At 35.4% G+C, this 17855-nt stretch overlaps 1 protein-coding gene across 1 annotated transcript in view; it reads left to right on the top strand.

The window, feature by feature from the left end:
- The window catches only part of LOC111046957 (zinc finger protein OZF), a 55254-nt gene that overhangs the window by 20203 nt on the left and 17196 nt on the right, over positions 1 to 17855 (top strand). Inside the window, exons 2-3 of the mRNA XM_022332612.2 lie at positions 3546 to 5353; positions 15861 to 16220. Coding sequence (XP_022188304.1) covers positions 5061 to 5353; positions 15861 to 16220 — 653 coding nt within the window. The 5' untranslated portion in view covers positions 3546 to 5060. The remainder of the gene's footprint in view (positions 1 to 3545; positions 5354 to 15860; positions 16221 to 17855) is intronic.

The following is a 17855-nucleotide window of genomic DNA, read 5'->3' as shown; positions in this document are numbered from 1 at the left end:
ACCTTATACTCCTACCTTATGCTCCTGAACTCTGGAGCAAATGCTCACGTATTTTAAAGATTTTTCATCAGCTGATTCGCTTTTGTTGCCTTAATTTGTAATTATAGCTCACGGAAGTGCTAAATATGCAAACAGGGGGCACCGCTTGTGTTTGCGTCGTCTGCTCTGTTTTCTATTTTTTATAAATAGAGTTTTAGGTTAGTTGAGTTTAGAATTTTGAAATAATAGCGTGAAAAAATGTCATCTCTATAATAATCTTCAGCATATTCCTATAATATCAATAGCCTTCTTATAATCGTCTACACCTTCATATTCTTAAATGCCTATTTTCTATTTTGTGATGGCTATCTTTATAACAGGTAGCTTTTGTATTTATTCTTTTGTAGGAATAATGGTGATATATATCATGGTTGAATCTAAAAAGAGTTTTATAGTTCTACACTATTGGTTGTGATAGTATCTGGTATAGTTTCCTCTTCCTCATACGAATTAGTTGAGCCATTTTACTATGAGCATAAGGTGATAAGCTGCTCTAGACTAGACTCACCTTTTTTGAAGCATTTGCTTCAAAAGTTGAGCAAATGCTCAAGTTTATTCATACAATTTTGAGCAAAAGCTTTTACTTTTGAGCAAATGCTCAAACTATTTTTTTGATGAGCATGAGCAAAAGGTTTTGCTCACTTTTATTCATAGAAAATGAAGCAAATGCTCCATATTTAAGAAGTATGAGCAAATGCTCAACTTTATCCATATGGGCCAATAACTATCAAGTAGTCTGACCTATTTTGGATCGGTCTCAAGTTCATTTATTATAATATTACCCAAAGTCTATCCAATAAAATACGGAATTGTTTTATTTTTCTTTCTACGAGTTGAAAAATAATATGCGTGCACTGATATGTTTAGGCAGAATACTGCATGTAGAAACTACATCATGATGTGCGGTTCCAAAAGTTTGTGAAATGAAATTTCTCTAAATATATTTCTCTAAAAATATTTCAAATCGATTTGGATATTATCGTTTTAGCTCCAATTTAGAATTTTTTCACTATAAGATTGATTTGTCAGTAATAACTTGTAAAGATCTCACCCGAATTCGTTGTTCCAGTCTTTGCAGGTTAGCTTGGTATAGTCACGGATTCATTAACAAATTTGATAAATAAAAACTCACTTTCGATCAAAATTTTTTGGATAGATATTGAAGAAAAATGTTGAAATGCTCTGAAGATCAGTATTATGATGGTGGAGGTGTGGATAACAAGGAGAGATATCGACTAGCAAAGTCTATCTACAACAAGGAAAAAGAGCAGGCAACAGCAGCAAAAATTGAAAACGCGCCAAATCGCTGTAAGGCAGCATGGGAACCCAAATAGGTTTCTCAGTGAGGCAGCTCGATTTTGCAAGCCCTCATGTGTTTAATTGTTCTTCATTGAGTCGGTGAATTACATAGTGAGCGAACTACTTGTTATTGGTGATCCTGTTGAGCTGCTAGTTGCACGTGTTCCACCTGTGCATGCACGTCTCTCTTTCTTCCGGCTCACCACTTCTGATCAATCACTCCGCCAGCCCTTATAAAGATAGTACGATCTTTTAAGCCATCAAGAGTCCTGATGTGTGTGGCATGTCTGCTCACATGCTTTGAGAAGTGATAGATGCAATTGCAGATCCCCTTTCTGCAGAAAACTGGCAACTTTCTAGACTTTCTGAAAACCTCAAAAACCATTCTAGTCTACAACAAGGGTGACTTTCAACTCCAAAGTCTAAACAGGTTCAGGCCAATCAATATTAATGACACCAGTCTTTGGAAAGGTGGTTAAAACAGTTATAAAGCCAAAACTTGAGGAGTTTCTAGAGAGGCGTGAATTTCTTCAGGCATGAAATTTTGATTTCAAAGGTCTACTGTTTATCCATTCATTTATTTTATAAACACTATAATCATAATACAATTATGACATTGGAGAAAAAACTTGGCTGAGCCTGTACTATTTCTCTCCAAAAATGTTGATAAAATGATAATGTTGTCCAAAAGTTGAGGTTATGTAATCACACACTGCTTCTTCACTTGATTTTTGGTCCAGGAATAATATTATTTGAAAATTTTGAATTTTGAAGGTTGATGTTATACTCTAAATGAATCACAGAATGTATCACAATAGATTAAAAACTTAAGAAATATTGCACTTTATTTGAAAAATTTGAATACAAAATCACAAACCTACTCACTATTTAGTTATTTACAGCTGATATCTCTACTGTTATCTCTAGTAGCCGTGCAGATTGATTCTGTATTTGAGGATGGTGAGTCTTTGTCACTCACTACCTCTGTGTGGTCTAAGCAGAGCCTTTGATTGTGCTGATCAGTAAACTCCAATACTATGGGGTTGTGGACTCAGCTCTACCCATCTTGCACTCTTACCTGACTGGGAGGGTGCTGGGTGTGTCTTTGAGTTGGGCAGCTTCCTCTTTATTCCCTGTGAATTTTGGAATTCCTCAGGGTTCAATACTGGGGCCGATCCTCTTCATAATGATGATGATCAATGGCTCGACTCTCTTGTTTGTGGATGATTCGTCCCTGCTGTCATCAGGTGCGAACATTCAACAGGTGCGAACATTCATATGTCAGCGGTCTTCAACCCCTTGGTTCCAGTTCAACCACTTCCAGCTGAATGAGAACAAGACCCAGCATATCATCTGTAGTCTATCACAAAGTCTGCCTTTTAATCAAGACCACACACACCCACATTCAGCAGGTGACCAAGAGACGGTCAAGCGTTTCTTTCCTGAAGCTGCGAGGAGATGTGACGTAGGCCCACTTGGTCATGATGTATTTCACAGATTAAACTATTTCCCACTGTCTTATTACCTAGGGTCTACTCTTGTAGGACCTAGAAAACGGACTGCCCAGATAATGACTGCAAGTGAACATCTTGTACACTGAAAGCCCCTTTTTGTTAGGATAAGACATTTTTTATTCGGACAGTTGTCAGCCACTTCAGTCTTTTCTGCATGATGTACATCAAAAAGAACCAGCAAGACTTTGTCAGATGTGCATCACTTCAACACCAGCAATCGAGAGCCGATTGACATTCCCAGGGTGCGTCTCCAGAGATCGCAGGCTTGCTACAGGAGCTCAGCTCCACGCTCCTTCAAAAGCAGTTGGAATTGGGTGAATTTTAGAGAGTGCTGACCAAATGCTTGAAGGTCAGGGCCAACTACATTATTTGGGAGTTTCCAGACGATTACTTAACTCAGGTTTTGGAGGGGCTGCAGCACCTTCACAACCCTGATAACTCTGGGTTTTACCCAATGTCACTGCCCATCTGGAAACCCCAGTCCTTGGCAACGACGTTGAATGTCAAGTAACATTCAATGATAAAAATATGGTTATTGCATTTCAAGTATGTTTTAATTTAGTATTTTAATTATGTACTTTCCATTCATTTTGTGATTATTTGTTCTATTATTGTTTAATAAATAGATAAATTTATTTGTTTTGTATTTTATCAGATATATATATGATATTATTTGATTGTCTTCTGTTTCAGGAGTCAAGATAGTCAGATTGAAATGAAGACCTAGTTGAGTTTTTGGCTGGATGGATATGTATGGTTGAGGATGAAATTCATCATCGCTGGCTAATAACAGAGCTAATAACTGTTTAATGGTGACCGGTGATGTATCTTATCGATTCTCTAACTGGTGGAAGGTGTAGGTTTTATATTATTAACTTGAACGAGGTTTGTGAATATATATAATGCATTTTTATAAGCGTTTGAAAAATCTTGATGTAGTGTAATGTGGAGTTGAGTGTATTAATGTAGTTATTGATACGGATTCTATAACATTCTCCTAGTCACCTGTGCCATTGATATACTTGAAAGGTATAATTTGTTCAAATAATCTTCTTTTGAAGAAATTTTTAATCTTAGAAAAAAAATCTTGCCAAAGAAAAACAAATTCTATTCAAGAAATATAGTACTAATATAATATATGATTCTGCCATGCTAAAAGAATCCAATTGGACTAGATATAACTATTTTGTTCAAATAAGGGTGGTTAAAAATGTATTCCACTAAATGATTTCTTGTAACAATTTAGTTGATAATCGTGCCAATAAATTAGTCTAATTGTATTTTCTTTTATTAATTTTTCAATTATTATGTACTAATATGTAATGTACTTGTAACTTGCCAAAGGTGTATAAGTATTGTTGTATCAGATAATCCTAAGTTTAAGTTTGTGGAAGTTGATTCAGATTATTCCACAATATTGTTCTTTCTTCTATAATCTGTGGTTCTAATTCAAATTTTAGGACTATTCATTTTCAATAATCTTGTTTGAAAGGTGTAGGATTTGACCCTTATAAGCCATACATTGTGAAATACGGTAAATATTTATTTTATCTATCAAGTTTTCTTCCTAGTGTAGGTGTGAGGTCAAATTGATTCTTTGCATTCGCTCTGTCTCTTTCTATTTATAAATGAGTATGTTATTCCACTTTTTGACATTCTAATCTCAACACTAGACCAGTTTCGTGAAGCCAAAATTCTCAATTTTCAACCCTTCCCTTCTAAAACCAAATTGTATCCAATCTTATGCTACTCTAAAACAGTTGATCCTGTTCTTAATTCATGTACTAACTGATTTCAACTTGTCCAATTCTTTAAATCTTGATACACTTATTTAATTTTGTTCCATCAATATGCCACAAACTTTATTCTGGCTCTGCTTATTGTTTTCAAGTCTGTAGCTTTGAATAGATTTACCTTTAGATATATCATTATGAGCTTTTCTTTTTAGAGTGAAAAATTGTAATGTTTCAAATTCCATATAATAAGTATTCAATTCAATTTATTCCACCAAAAACACAAAAATTATACAAAGTTGTGACAGACAAGTTCTAATAGTTGAGTTTGTTTGTTACTTGAATCAAGTTCTAACAGTTAGTATTGTTTCTAACCTTATTGCGTCAAAATTGTAATCGTACCGTTACTTTAACCATCAATTATCTCAACTTTTGAATCGGGTGCTGTTCTCCTATACTGGTTGAGTGTGGCGCGATGGGCCAAAAACGAGGCTCGCTGTCCAAGGAGCATGTGTGCAGCGAATGCAACAAAGCGTTCTCGATGCCCTACAAACTGAAGAAGCACATGCGTATGCACACGGGCGAGCGACCCTACAAGTGCAGCGACTGCAGCGCCAGCTTCAGTCAGAGCGGCGGCTTGCGCAACCACGTGCTCAGTCAGCACAAAGCTGACGATGTGTTCCAGTGCCACTACTGCAACAAGCAGTTCCCTATCAAGGACAGGCTCAAGTTGCACATGCGTATTCACACCGGCGAGAAGCCTTACAGGTGCGTCAAACTTAAACCTAAACACCTAAACCGCATTACTGTGAGGCTGGTAGGACATGCATGTTTTGTCATCAGCGAGAGGCTTCTAACATAAAATGAACAACCAATAACAATAAATAAACCACTGGAAAATTACAAATTATAATTATAGAAAAATAATTTAACCTCAAATAGAGCAGCAAAGAAAAACAAACAAAAAATCTGAGATAAAAACCTTAACCTCAAATAGAGCAGCAAAGAAAAACAAACAAAAATCTGAGATAAAAACCTATCTTAAAAAAAATTGTTGAAGCCTTTCGCTGTGATGACACACCAATATATGACGACATGTGTATTATGCATGTCCTGCCGTTAATGGCCAGCCTAAATTTGCGCACCGGCATCAGCCCATATACATCATTTTCCTATTTACTTTCTTATATCACACTCACTCCCATCAATCAATTATATTCTTCCATTTCCAATAATTCCTGATTGAGAATTATAGCAAGAGGCACAGCACTCGAACTAAGTGAAAGTTTTTATAAATATATTCCCAAATCTATATCTATAAAAGGCCAAGTCCCGACTAACTGAAATCATACCATAGCCCAAACTACTGAGCCTACAAACTTGAAATTCTGCACACTTGTTTATGGTAGCCTCAAGGCACCACCTAAGAAAGGATTTTCGAAAATTTTCCCCCTGAGGAAGCTATGCCCCCCAAATTTTTTGTGCTTTTTAACCGCTCATCACACAGAAAAATCAAGATACTTTTTTGTTCAGCTACCAAAAAAAACTTGGATCTATGCAGAAAAATTCCGACTGGGTTATAAGAGGGATCCAGGAGGGGGAATTTTTCGAATTTTTTTATCTAAAATCACATTACATCCCAAACTAATTGCCCTACAAACTTGAAATTTTGCACATATTCTTCATACCTACTAGACGTGCACTAAGAACGGATTTAAAGATATTTCGCCTCTAAGAATTACAAAGGATCAAAGATCGATCTCATTGATCGCAACCGGCTGAGATGTATTCAGTCTTTGCGTGTTCTCGGCTACTGTCGGGGCTTTTCAGTAGCTGCGTTCTCCTCCCCGCGCCCCACCATCAAAGCAGCTTCCTTTCTCAATATTTTACATTATAGCAAAACAGCTGATTGAAGCGGGCTAATTCAAATGAGCATGCTCTCCAAACGATTTTGTAACAATTATTTAGTGAAAATACGTTTCGCTTTCTTTGTAGGCCTTTCAAAGCAAAATCTAACTTTTTAAAACATGAATGAATAAAAATTTTATTTTACGTAATGCTATTATTGATCAATGATCCTTGCCAGTGATTTTGGAATAAAAATTTTAGTGGGCTATTTAGTTAGAAAACGTACAGTATTTGTTTTGAATAAACTGGAATAATTCTTTGTTGTTATATTATTATTATTAATATGTTGAATATGCCATTGATTGATAATATTCACATTGGAAGATAGAATTCCAAGGCAATCCTTGTATTATTTTTCTTGAAAATTTTTAGGTTACCTATGTCACAGTCGTAAAATAAGGTTAGTTTTTTACGCAAAATTCGAATAGAACTTTATTCCAAAATAGACTTGAAAACTAAGGATATATATATTTTTTTAATTTTGTGAATAAAAAATACGGGTTGATGAGAGATGTGAGTAATTCCTTATGTTTGATCCAAATGGTTACTCATATGTAGTAGTCGGGGACACTGCAATTAAAGGTTTTTTACTCTGTAGCTAATTAATTTCATACGTATTGATTATTAAAATAATTGAAGTGATTAAACTAATCAAAATCAATGGCTTAAGCCTACTGGTCTTTCAAAGAATTTATAGTATTCCTGGTGATGGAGCCTGTTTTTTCAGCGTTGACTACATAATAATAAAGCTTTTTATTTACATTTTACATTCGGCTTAAACAAAAGCCTTTCTAAATAGAGGTAAAATGATAAGGTTGACAACTTTCAGTTCTGTTGTTTTAACATTTTTAAAAATCACTCTCAAAACGTTCATGTACCTACTATTGTGTTTGAGACACCTCTGGTGCTATCATATTCAGTTTCACCACTATTCTGTTCCACAACTTCCTATCTGTTGCAGTATACTATTAATAATAAAGTAACTATATCTATAATATAAAGTAAAGAACTGGCTTATACACGTACAAGATAGGAAAATTATGTTTGACGCATCATTTGAAACATTAAAATCAAGGAGGGATGTCAGATCCCTTATTTTCCTTTACAATTTACTAAACAATGAAATAGATTCTGCTCATTTACTTTCTAAACTTAATATCTACATTTCATCCATAGCTCGTCGTTCTTCATTTTCTTTTCTTGTAACACGCTCTAGAACAGAGAGACATTATAACTCTCCAATTAATAGAATCCAGAGGCTTTTCAATCTCTTTCCTGGGCGCCTAGACGTCTTTGGGTACTCTCGTGGTAGATTCCGCAACACTCTGAAGGGCTTAATTTAGGATAGATATTTGTGACCAGGTTTTTCTTTTTTTATTACATTTTTTCTTCTCAGTGCCCACATGATTCTTTGTTCTGTATTACATAATTTGTGCCCATGTAAGATATTTCAAGTGCATATTTTTCCACTTCTAATCTTTTCTCTTGGAAAGTAGTTTCACCAATAAATATAAGATTTTCACAAAAAAACCCATACTTCTATTGTTAAGACGCTTTTTTTGTTATTTAACCCATTTTGTTCTTCTTTTGTTTTACTCTTGTTTTATTCTTAGCTTGTTATTTATTTTAAATTTAATTTTTGAATGAAGAATGTTGTAATGTTTCAAGGATAGCCTACATATAAGGGTTTAATCTGTTGTCCCCATGTATGTATTTATGCAAAAAAATCATCACATCTGAACTACTGGACTGATTAACTTGAAATATAGATTCTTAATTAACCAAGGATGGTTACAGGTCCATTTTCAATTCTTAAAAATTTTATTACGTCAAGTTTTCAGTTTATTAAGTTTTAAAATAGACCATTGCGGAGCACGGGTTTCTGCTAGTAGATTATGCCCTTTTATGCCCTACACATTACTGAACTCAATAATCCATTTACAACTTTCACTTTGAACGTATGTACATACATGAGGTAAGACATCGACTTATAAATAATTGAGTAAATTGTTAATATAATCTATTCTACTTTTATTGAGTAGCCTTTTTACTTTCCTTGCCCTATTACCATAGGTAAGGAAAGACTGGCATTCCGAAAAAAATGAAATTAATTACGTTTCAAGGTCCCCTGAGTCCAAAAAAGTAATTTTTGGGTATTGGTCTGTGTGTGTGTGTGTGGTGTGTGTGTGTGTGGTGTGTGTGTGTGTGTGTGTTGTGTGTGTGTGGTGTGTGTGTGTGTGGTGTGTGTGTGTGTGTGTGTGTGTGTTGTGTGGTGTGTGTGTGTGTGTGTGTGTGTGTGTGTGTGTTGTGTGTGTGGTGTGTGGTGTGTGTGTGTGTGTGTGGTGTGTGTGGTGTGGTGTGTGTGTGTGTGTGTGTGTGGTGTGTGTGTGTGTGTGGTGGTGTGTGTGTGTGTGTGGTGTGTGTGTGTGTGTGTGTGTGTGTGTGTGTGTGTGTGTGTGGTGTGTGTGTGGTGTGTGTGTGTGTGTTGTGTGGTGTGTGTGGTGTGTGTGTGTGTGGTGTGTGTGTGTGTGTGTGTGTGTGTGTGTGTTGTGTGTGGTGTGTGTGTGTGTGTGTGTGTTGTGTGTGTGGTGTGTGTGGTGTGTGTTGTGTGTGTGTGTGTGTGTGGTGTGGTGTGTGTGTGTGGTGTGTGTGTGTGTGTGTATATGATATCTCCCAATCAACGGAATGACTTGAAATTTGGAACTTAAGGTCCTTACACTATAAGGATCCGACACGATTTTCTCGAAAACGGCTCCAACGATTTTGATTAAATTTATACCTAAAATAGTCATAGATAAGCTCTATCAACTGCCACAAGTCTCATACCTGTAAAAATTTCAGGAGCTCTGCCCCATCTATGCAAAGTTTATTTTAGATCCCCAATTATCAGGCTTCAGATACAATTTAAACAAAAAATTTCAAGTGGAAAAGATTGAGCATGAAAATCTCTAGAATTAATGTTCAGTAACATTTTCACCTAAAATTGAAAATGAGCTCTAAATTCGAGAAAATTGATTATCCAATTGCAAACTGTTGGCAACTGTTGATTCTATTAAATCATTCACTAGATAGCATACTTCGTGTGTCTCCAGCGTTATTGTCCTGTCAACAGCTGGTTCAGATCTTTGAATAGTAGACTTGAGATGTGCGGGAACACTAGCGTCAGGTGTTTTTTTTCATAACGGCAAGGAAAGTTGTGTGAGTGCGCCACATCAGATTTTTTAATTTACAGAACCAAAATTTTATTTTAAAACCAACTAATGTACTATTACTTCATAATTTATGATAATATTGTAAATTAAACACTCTAGGGATATACCCCATAGGCCTATACTTTATAGATACTATTTACCGGCCTTAATTGATTCCCATCCTTGTTAGTTTCTTCAATGTTGAAATGTATGATTACATTTGCGTGACTTAATGGTTATTGGTTGACAATCAGGTTGCAAATTTTTGAAAAGAGAACAAAAAGGAATTTTGGCTTGGATTAAGCCCCAATAAGGTCAAAGAGGGTTACTCACCATCAAAATGTATACTTTGCTTACAAAATGTTTAATAAATTCATGTCCCAAACCATATATGCGCAGATATCTTCTACTAGAATAAATTCAACGTTGAAATACTGTTCTCTTTGTAAAGCTATTTTTACAGTAATCATGTTCATTCCTTGAAGCAAATCGCTTTGATCCCAATGTAATGTTTCCTGTACAAGGCGATATCTTCAAATTCAGTTTTCTTGGAAAATTTTTGTCTATAGATTTTCTTGTAGCTCCAGTGTCCAGTAGAGCCTAAGTATTTGCTTAAACAGTTGTTATGGTGACTTGATAGGATTTCTGTGCCTGAACTGAATTGCTTAGTAATGCAGAGTTGATCGTTTCTATTGTTGATGTCTTCGAATTACCAGCATTAGATAGATATATATTACGTCTGGTTGGCCTCAACGGCGTCAGACGAGTCAAAGTGCTAGCAAAAAGCGAGACATCATTAATTTTTCATTAAATTTAGATCTAGTTTATAATTACTATTTGTCTTTGACTCTATTACACTTGTCAAAATAGTCCTTCAGACTATAAAAGCACTCCTTTAGGAATAATTTCAAACTTTGTTTAAACTCTGTAGTATAACAACAAATGTTTTGAATTTGTTATTACTGTTACTAAGTCTCCAAACAAACTCATTCCAATTCGAAACCTGTATAGTTCAAGTTATTAAAAACCTTTCTTAAGGTATTAAATACTTATGTCGTGTTTACTCTCATTTCTATTACAATTTTAATAACTTGATATTGTAAAATGAATACGATACTGAAGCCAGACAAGTTTAGTGTGGATCCAAACTTATCAACTGCAAGCAAGGAATGGACACATTGGCACAAAACTTTTCAGAACTTACCAGTATCGCACCACAATCATCAGATTCTGAAAAGCTCAAAACACTTATCAACTTCATCACTCCAGATATTTATGAGTACATAAGCGAAAGTGGTACGTATAATGATGCTATATCTACTTTAAGGAGAATCTATGTAAAACCTGTAAATGAAATATTTTCAAGACATAAACTATCTGCACGTCAACAACAGCCTGATGAGACTGTTGATCAATATCTTCATGCCTTAAAACTATTAAGTAAGGACTGTGAGTTTAAAGCTGTGACAGCTGAAAGAAATAGGGATGATTATATTCGTGACACATTTATTGCTGGAATGAAGTCTCCTACAATTCGCCAGCGTTTACTAGAGAATGTTGCATTAACACTAGAAGAGGCATATAGTCAAGCCAGATCCCTGGAACTTGCATATGCACAATCATTAGCTTTCCAATCTTCATCCCAATTAAATGCAACTTCTTCCCAAAATACTCAAGCAAGCAATCAGAATACTGATTCAGAAAACTGTTTATTAGCTGCTGCTAATGAAAAATGCTATTTTTGTGGTAATCTGAGACATCCTCGGGTCAGCTGCCCAGCTAAAAATACAATTTGTCATAATTGTGGAAAACAGGAGCACTTTGCTAAGGTCTGCAAGTCGAGTAAATTACAAACCAAACAATCAAAAAAATCTAAAGATATTATGAACTCTATTGACCTAGCAGCTTCGCCCGGAGGATTGACAAAGAGTACAGTACAAGCCCTGGTTAATGGAAAATCTGTCTCTGCTTTGATAGATACAGGGAGTTCTCTGAGTTTTATAAACAATTCTACTGCTCTTAACCTAGGTCTTCCTATAAGACCAGGTAGGGGTACTGTATCAATGGCGACTACATCAATCACATCCAATATAACAGGACAATGCTTAGTAGATCTTGTCATTCTTGATCACTGTTACAAACAAGCAAATCTTTCGGTCTTACCAGAGCTTTGTGCGGATATAATTGTTGGACATGATATTTTGAAAAACCATGAAAGTATTAAAGTAGTTTTTGGTGGAAAAAAGCCGCAGTTAACCGTATGCAGCGTGGCAGCCTCAACTGTAGAACCGGTGTCATTGTTTTCTAATTTAAAACCGGAATGTAAACCAATTGCAATCAAATATCATCGACACAGTACGGATGATTTGAAGTTTATTGAAAATGAAGTAAGTAAAATGCTTAAAGACGATGTTATAGAGCCCAGCATTTCTCCATGGAGAGCTCAAGCGTTAGTGGTTACAAATGAAAATCATAGAAAAAGAATGGTCATTGATTACTCCAAAACTATAAATCGTTTTACATTACTGGATGCTTACCCACTACCAAGAATCGATGATATTGTAAAACAAAGTTGCAAATTATGAGTTTTTCAGTACTATCGACTTGAAAAGTGCATACCACCAAATTACGATAATGAAAGAAGAAAAGCACTACACAGCATTTGAGGCATGTGGTCAACTCTACCAGTTTAAACGCATTCCGTTTGGGGTCACTAATGGAGTGGCAGTGTAATTGACCAAGTTATACGGTCTGAACAGCTACAAGACACTTATGCTTACCTTGATGATGTTACAATCTGTGGCAAAACACAGGAGCAACACGATATAAACTTGAAAAAGTTTATCAACGCTGCAAACAAATACAACCTAACTATCAATAATGAGAAGTCTTCATTTTCACTGAAATCGATCAACTTGCTGGGCTATCATATATCTAACAAAACTATCAAGCCTGACCCCAGCCGATTGGAACCACTGAAAAATTTAAATTTAAAAAATCTATTAGTTGATTTACATGAGTCTCTATGCCACCCAGGCATAACACGGTTGTACCACTGGGTTCGGAGTAAAAACTTACCCTACTCAATTGATGAAATCAGACGTATAACAAACTCCTGCAAAGTGTGTGCTGCTGTCAAGCCCAAATTCTTCAAACACAAAGGGACTCTGATTAAAGCCACTTCTGCATTTGAACGGCTAAATATCGATTTCAAAGGCCCTCTGCCTTCATCAAGTCGAAATCGTTATTTATTGGTAATAGTAGATGAGTTTTCACGGTTCCCTTTTGCTTTCCCATGTCCAGACATGTCATCATCTACAGTTAAATCAAAACTGAAAACCCTGTTTTCTACGTTTGGGGTTCCTAGTTACATACATTCAGACAGAGGAACATCATTTATGAGTCAAGACTTGAAAAATTACCTAAACTCGCATGGAATTGCAACTAGCAGAACCACTGCTTACAACCCAGCAGGTAATGGACAGGTTGAAAGATATAATGGTATTCTATGGAAAACGATTGAGCTAGCATTAAAATCACTTAATTTAGAAATAAATCAATGGGAGTCAGTTTTAGAAGATGCTCTTAGCTCAACAAGAACATTACTTTGCACAGCCACAAATCAAACTCCTCATGAGCGTATGTTTTTACACCCACGCAGATCTGGAAACAATGGTGTTTCAGCTCCTTCTTGGCTTCTCAATTCCGGCCCTGTCTATTTAAAAAAATTCAATCGAACATCTAAATATGAGCCACTTGTTGAAAAGGTCCAACTTCTACATGGAAATGCTGAGTATGCACATGTAAAGCTACCTGATGGAAGAGAAACCACAGTATCAACACGTCATCTTGCTCCAGTTGGAGAGTACGAAAACAGAGATCACGAAGAACAAACCGATTCTGAAAATGATGAAAATTCTCAATTACCAACTTCCGAACCTGAACTTGAATACTTCCATAATCCTCAAGCAACCCAAAACCAAGAAAACGAAACTAGTACTACTGCCGAGAGCTTACAACCTAGACAACAGACTACTGGACAAGAAAATCAAAATACATATCCAAGAAGAAGTTTTAGAAATAGAAGACCTCCTAATTATTTGAATGACTACATTCATTAACTCTTTGGGGGGAAGAATGTAGTATAACAACATATGTTTTGAATTTGTTATTACTGTTACTAAGTCTCCAAACAAACTCATTCCAATTCGAAACCTGTATAGTTCAAGTTATTAAAAACCTTTCTTAAGGTATTAAATACTTATGTCGTGTTTACTCTCATTCCTATTACAAACTCCTTTATCGTTAATATTTCCCGCAACCGAACTAGTAGTACTTGATAAACCTTTCTACCAATATAACTAGGTTTTTCTTCATACAAAGTCAATCTATGATATTCCGAGAAGGTACTCTTATGCCGTGTATTATATTCATGCGTCTTGTTAATGGTCTGTAGTGAACACCTTCTAATATATACACACATTTCCAAAATATAGAGACAGGTAACACTGAGAATCTCCATTTCAATAAAATAGTCCCTACAATGTGTTTGTGGATGCAACCTCAACATAGTGCGCAATGCTTTCTTTTGACAAATTAAAATTTGCTGAAGGTTACTCTCCCCATAGGGCCACTGAATATGTAATATGTGACTCCACCAAGCAATGATAGACCGACTTCAATAGAGGCTTATTATTCAATTTACTTAAATTCCTTAAGACAAAAATTCCACTCGCTATTTTACTTTCAATCTTATCCAATCTTACCACCTTCATACTAATCCCATCTAAACCATATGAAGATTTTTGCGAAAACTTAGAGATTATGTGTTTGAGGGTGGATTCATCTATTTCAACAAAATTCAGTATTCTACTTTGTTCTTCAGGCTCTTTCACACTTTGCGCCCTCTTTACAACCTCTATTCTATCACTAATTGATTCTGGAATGTTAACAAAATGTGTGTATTCATAATCTCTGCTATCTTTTCAGGATTTTCAACAGTCTCGTCCTTATTTCTCAAAATCAACTTCTCGACTTTTTTCTGAACCGTTCCCCTTAATTCGTTTACTACTTTCCAGGACTCTTTAGATTTATTACTGGCCTCTTCTATTCATCTGTTATACCAACAAGCTCTAGCAAGTGCAACATTTGTTTTATACAATCTTTTAGCTTTTAGTATATATTATTTTCAGTTGTTTTGTCGACTTTCCATTCCTCATTAACGGTCTACCATATCAATCTCAAGATTTGTAATTTTCTCATCAATCCATTTTATCTTATTGTGGTAGATCTTTTTCTCTTTGAAAGGACACGAAATATCAAAGTGATGCAAGAATGGTTTGACAAAGGTATCATATTTCTTGTGAATATCATTTTCACTGTACACATCAGCCCAATTCTCAAGTCTCAATCTATTCTTCAACTCTAGAAGGTTCTGGCGATTCAAATTCCGTGTAATGATTTTTTTAAACGACCAATTCTGCCAGATGGCTGTTTATAGGTGATAGAAACAGCATGATGATCGGATATATGACACTCAATCACTTCATGTTTATTGACTGGAAAATTTGTACAAATGTTGTCAATGCAGGTTGACGTCAGCTCAGGTTTTCCAGTAGGCAATAGAATCCTCAAGTTCAGATCAAAACTCTTCAATAAGTTATTAAAACAATTAGCAAAGTATTGAATGAAAAAGACTATCAAATTAGTCAAGAGAATGTCAAGAGAATTAGCAAAGTGACCTTTTATTTTCACAATCGCTGCAAAACATATCCCTAGCCAGACATTTAAAACGTGGATGAGTAACTTTACCTCATAAAAGCAAGTTTGTCCACTAGCATGACAAGATTGATCAGACTCGATATCTGTGATATAGCTGGGTAACCGTTTTGTTTTCCATCCTTGTCCAATGTTGAGGTATATGGTTAGTTACCTATGAATGTCTATGACAAAATTTGATGAATGAGTAAATGGTGTTGAATGAATGAGTATGAATGAGTATACTCGTTCATTTCACAATGAATGAGTATGGTGTTGCTGGCAAAACCAATAAGGGTTTGCTGGTAACGTCGAATAATTTTGTGAAATTTTACATTTTTTGTACTTTTAAGTAAAAAAAATGTCTATTATGTATTATTTTTAGGCAATAAATTATTTTGAATTTGAATTGGTTGCAGGTGCAAAGTATGTGACAAGATGTTCGCACGCGCCAGCCAGCTGAACCAGCACACGAACACCCACCTGAAGGTGCGGCCGTACAGCTGTTCGTTCGCGCGGTGTGACGCGTCGTTCGCCAGCCGCAACAACCTGGCCAACCACATCAAGCGCCACATGAACCAGTGCGACTATGTGTGCAGTCTGTGTGGCAAGGCCTTCATCCGGTCGGACGGCCTGCACAAGCATCTCAGCCGCTTCCACGCCAACCAGCGCGCCTTTCAGTGCAAGATATGCAACAAGCGCTACAAGGGCCATCTGCTACAGCACATGCGCATTCACATGGAGGAGAAGCCGCATGCCTGCTCCTACTGCTCTATGAGGTATGTTCAAGTTATTTACAAGCACTGATGCATTTACACTGAGTCGAGTGGAGTCAGTGGTAGCGGACGGTTGTGTTTTTGGAGCAGCTCCGTCTCAGATAAGATAGCCTGTTTTCTTTTCGTTTCTTGCTTTCAGAAGTTGACGTAGAATATTGTATTCATAACCTTAATTATAACTCAATAGCTTAATATTCCCGCGTCATTAAATATTAAAATAACCTTCAATCTTGAAAACATTTAGTAAATGCTAGTCTAATACCGTAATTAATAATTATTATCATTCATTAACAATCCTTGAACTAACGTAAATTTCTCTAGTTGATAAACGCATTTTAAAATTTATTTTAACCGGATCCAAACAATTGAACTAATCCTATATTAATCTTACTTTAGTTACAGATTTTTTTTAATACAATCGTAATATCAGTTTAAAACGTATTTCTGAGTAAATTCATAATAAAAAAATAATAATCTATTTTCAATTTCATAATCAATCTTTCCCATAATAGATTATGCATTATATTTTCGTGCTATAAAATGTAGGTTTAAATTTCTATTACAAAATAAATTAAACAAAGTAATATTAGCCTCTTCTTTTTCTTTGCTTTTGCAAACAGTTTCACAAATTGAATTACATAATATTACTAAGTCCTAGATTGATCACAGTCAGCAATAGTAAATAAATTTTCTCTGATATTTTCTTAACTTTGTTACTAGTATCGTACTGTTCTTGTATAGATCAAAATAGTCTTTTTACTTATCATTTTTTACTTGCTCTGCTTCTCATAAAGAACGAATTTATAAAATGGTCATTATTTATCATAACTTATTTCTATTTTGTAAGTGGCAAACAAATTTAATGTGTGCCAAGACTGTCCCTGTAAGCGTCGTATATGGGTGAATAATTTGTAAACCCTGTGCGGCCTTGCTCAGGATATCTGTCGCGCTTGTCCCGGAACTGGACGGGATACGCGCGATTTATATGTTTGGATTCACAAGCGCCACATTACCTTAAACGAACTATCCTTACTTGTTTGAAGTGAGAAGCGGGCTAAACTATTTAACGGTAACTCTGAAATATATTTCTCAATTATTAACTGTTTATTTCATACGAAAGAAAGAAAACTATCTAATCAGTTTGTTTGTTTCAGTGCGATAGAGTAGTATAGTCTCTTGTTTTGAATTGTTTCCTTTCTAGCTCAAAGTATCACTTCCCGAATTTTATCTTATAAACGTAGTAGACTTCATTATCACTCAAAATATAATATATTCTTACACTTTATCTGTGAGATTCCATCTAGTCACCTTGATACCCCCTGTTACCAATATCAATTGTTGCTTTTACTTTATTCTTCTGACTCAACAGCGTTCTAAGCGCTTTAAATATTACTCTTATTAATTTCCTTTTTTAACTCTGATAACTGATACATCCCATCAATCTGTTTCACTCTTCCTAATTGGATTGAACTCTATTTGATTATTAGGCTAACTCTGTAGTAATAGTTTATTTCAAGTTAGAAACGTAAGACTCTTTCCATCAATTATTTAGAATTTACTAATTTATTCTCACTCATTCTTTTGACTCTTTCTCGTACTAACAATACTTTATTCCTCTTGCTGATTGAATATAGCTGC

The sequence above is a fragment of the Nilaparvata lugens genome, chromosome 5 (genome assembly GCF_014356525.2).
Source record: "Nilaparvata lugens isolate BPH chromosome 5, ASM1435652v1, whole genome shotgun sequence".
NCBI classification, from domain to species: Eukaryota; Metazoa; Arthropoda; class Insecta; order Hemiptera; family Delphacidae; genus Nilaparvata; species Nilaparvata lugens.
The sequence above is the reverse complement of the archived record's forward strand: the minus strand, read 5'-3'. Positions and strand labels throughout refer to the sequence as shown.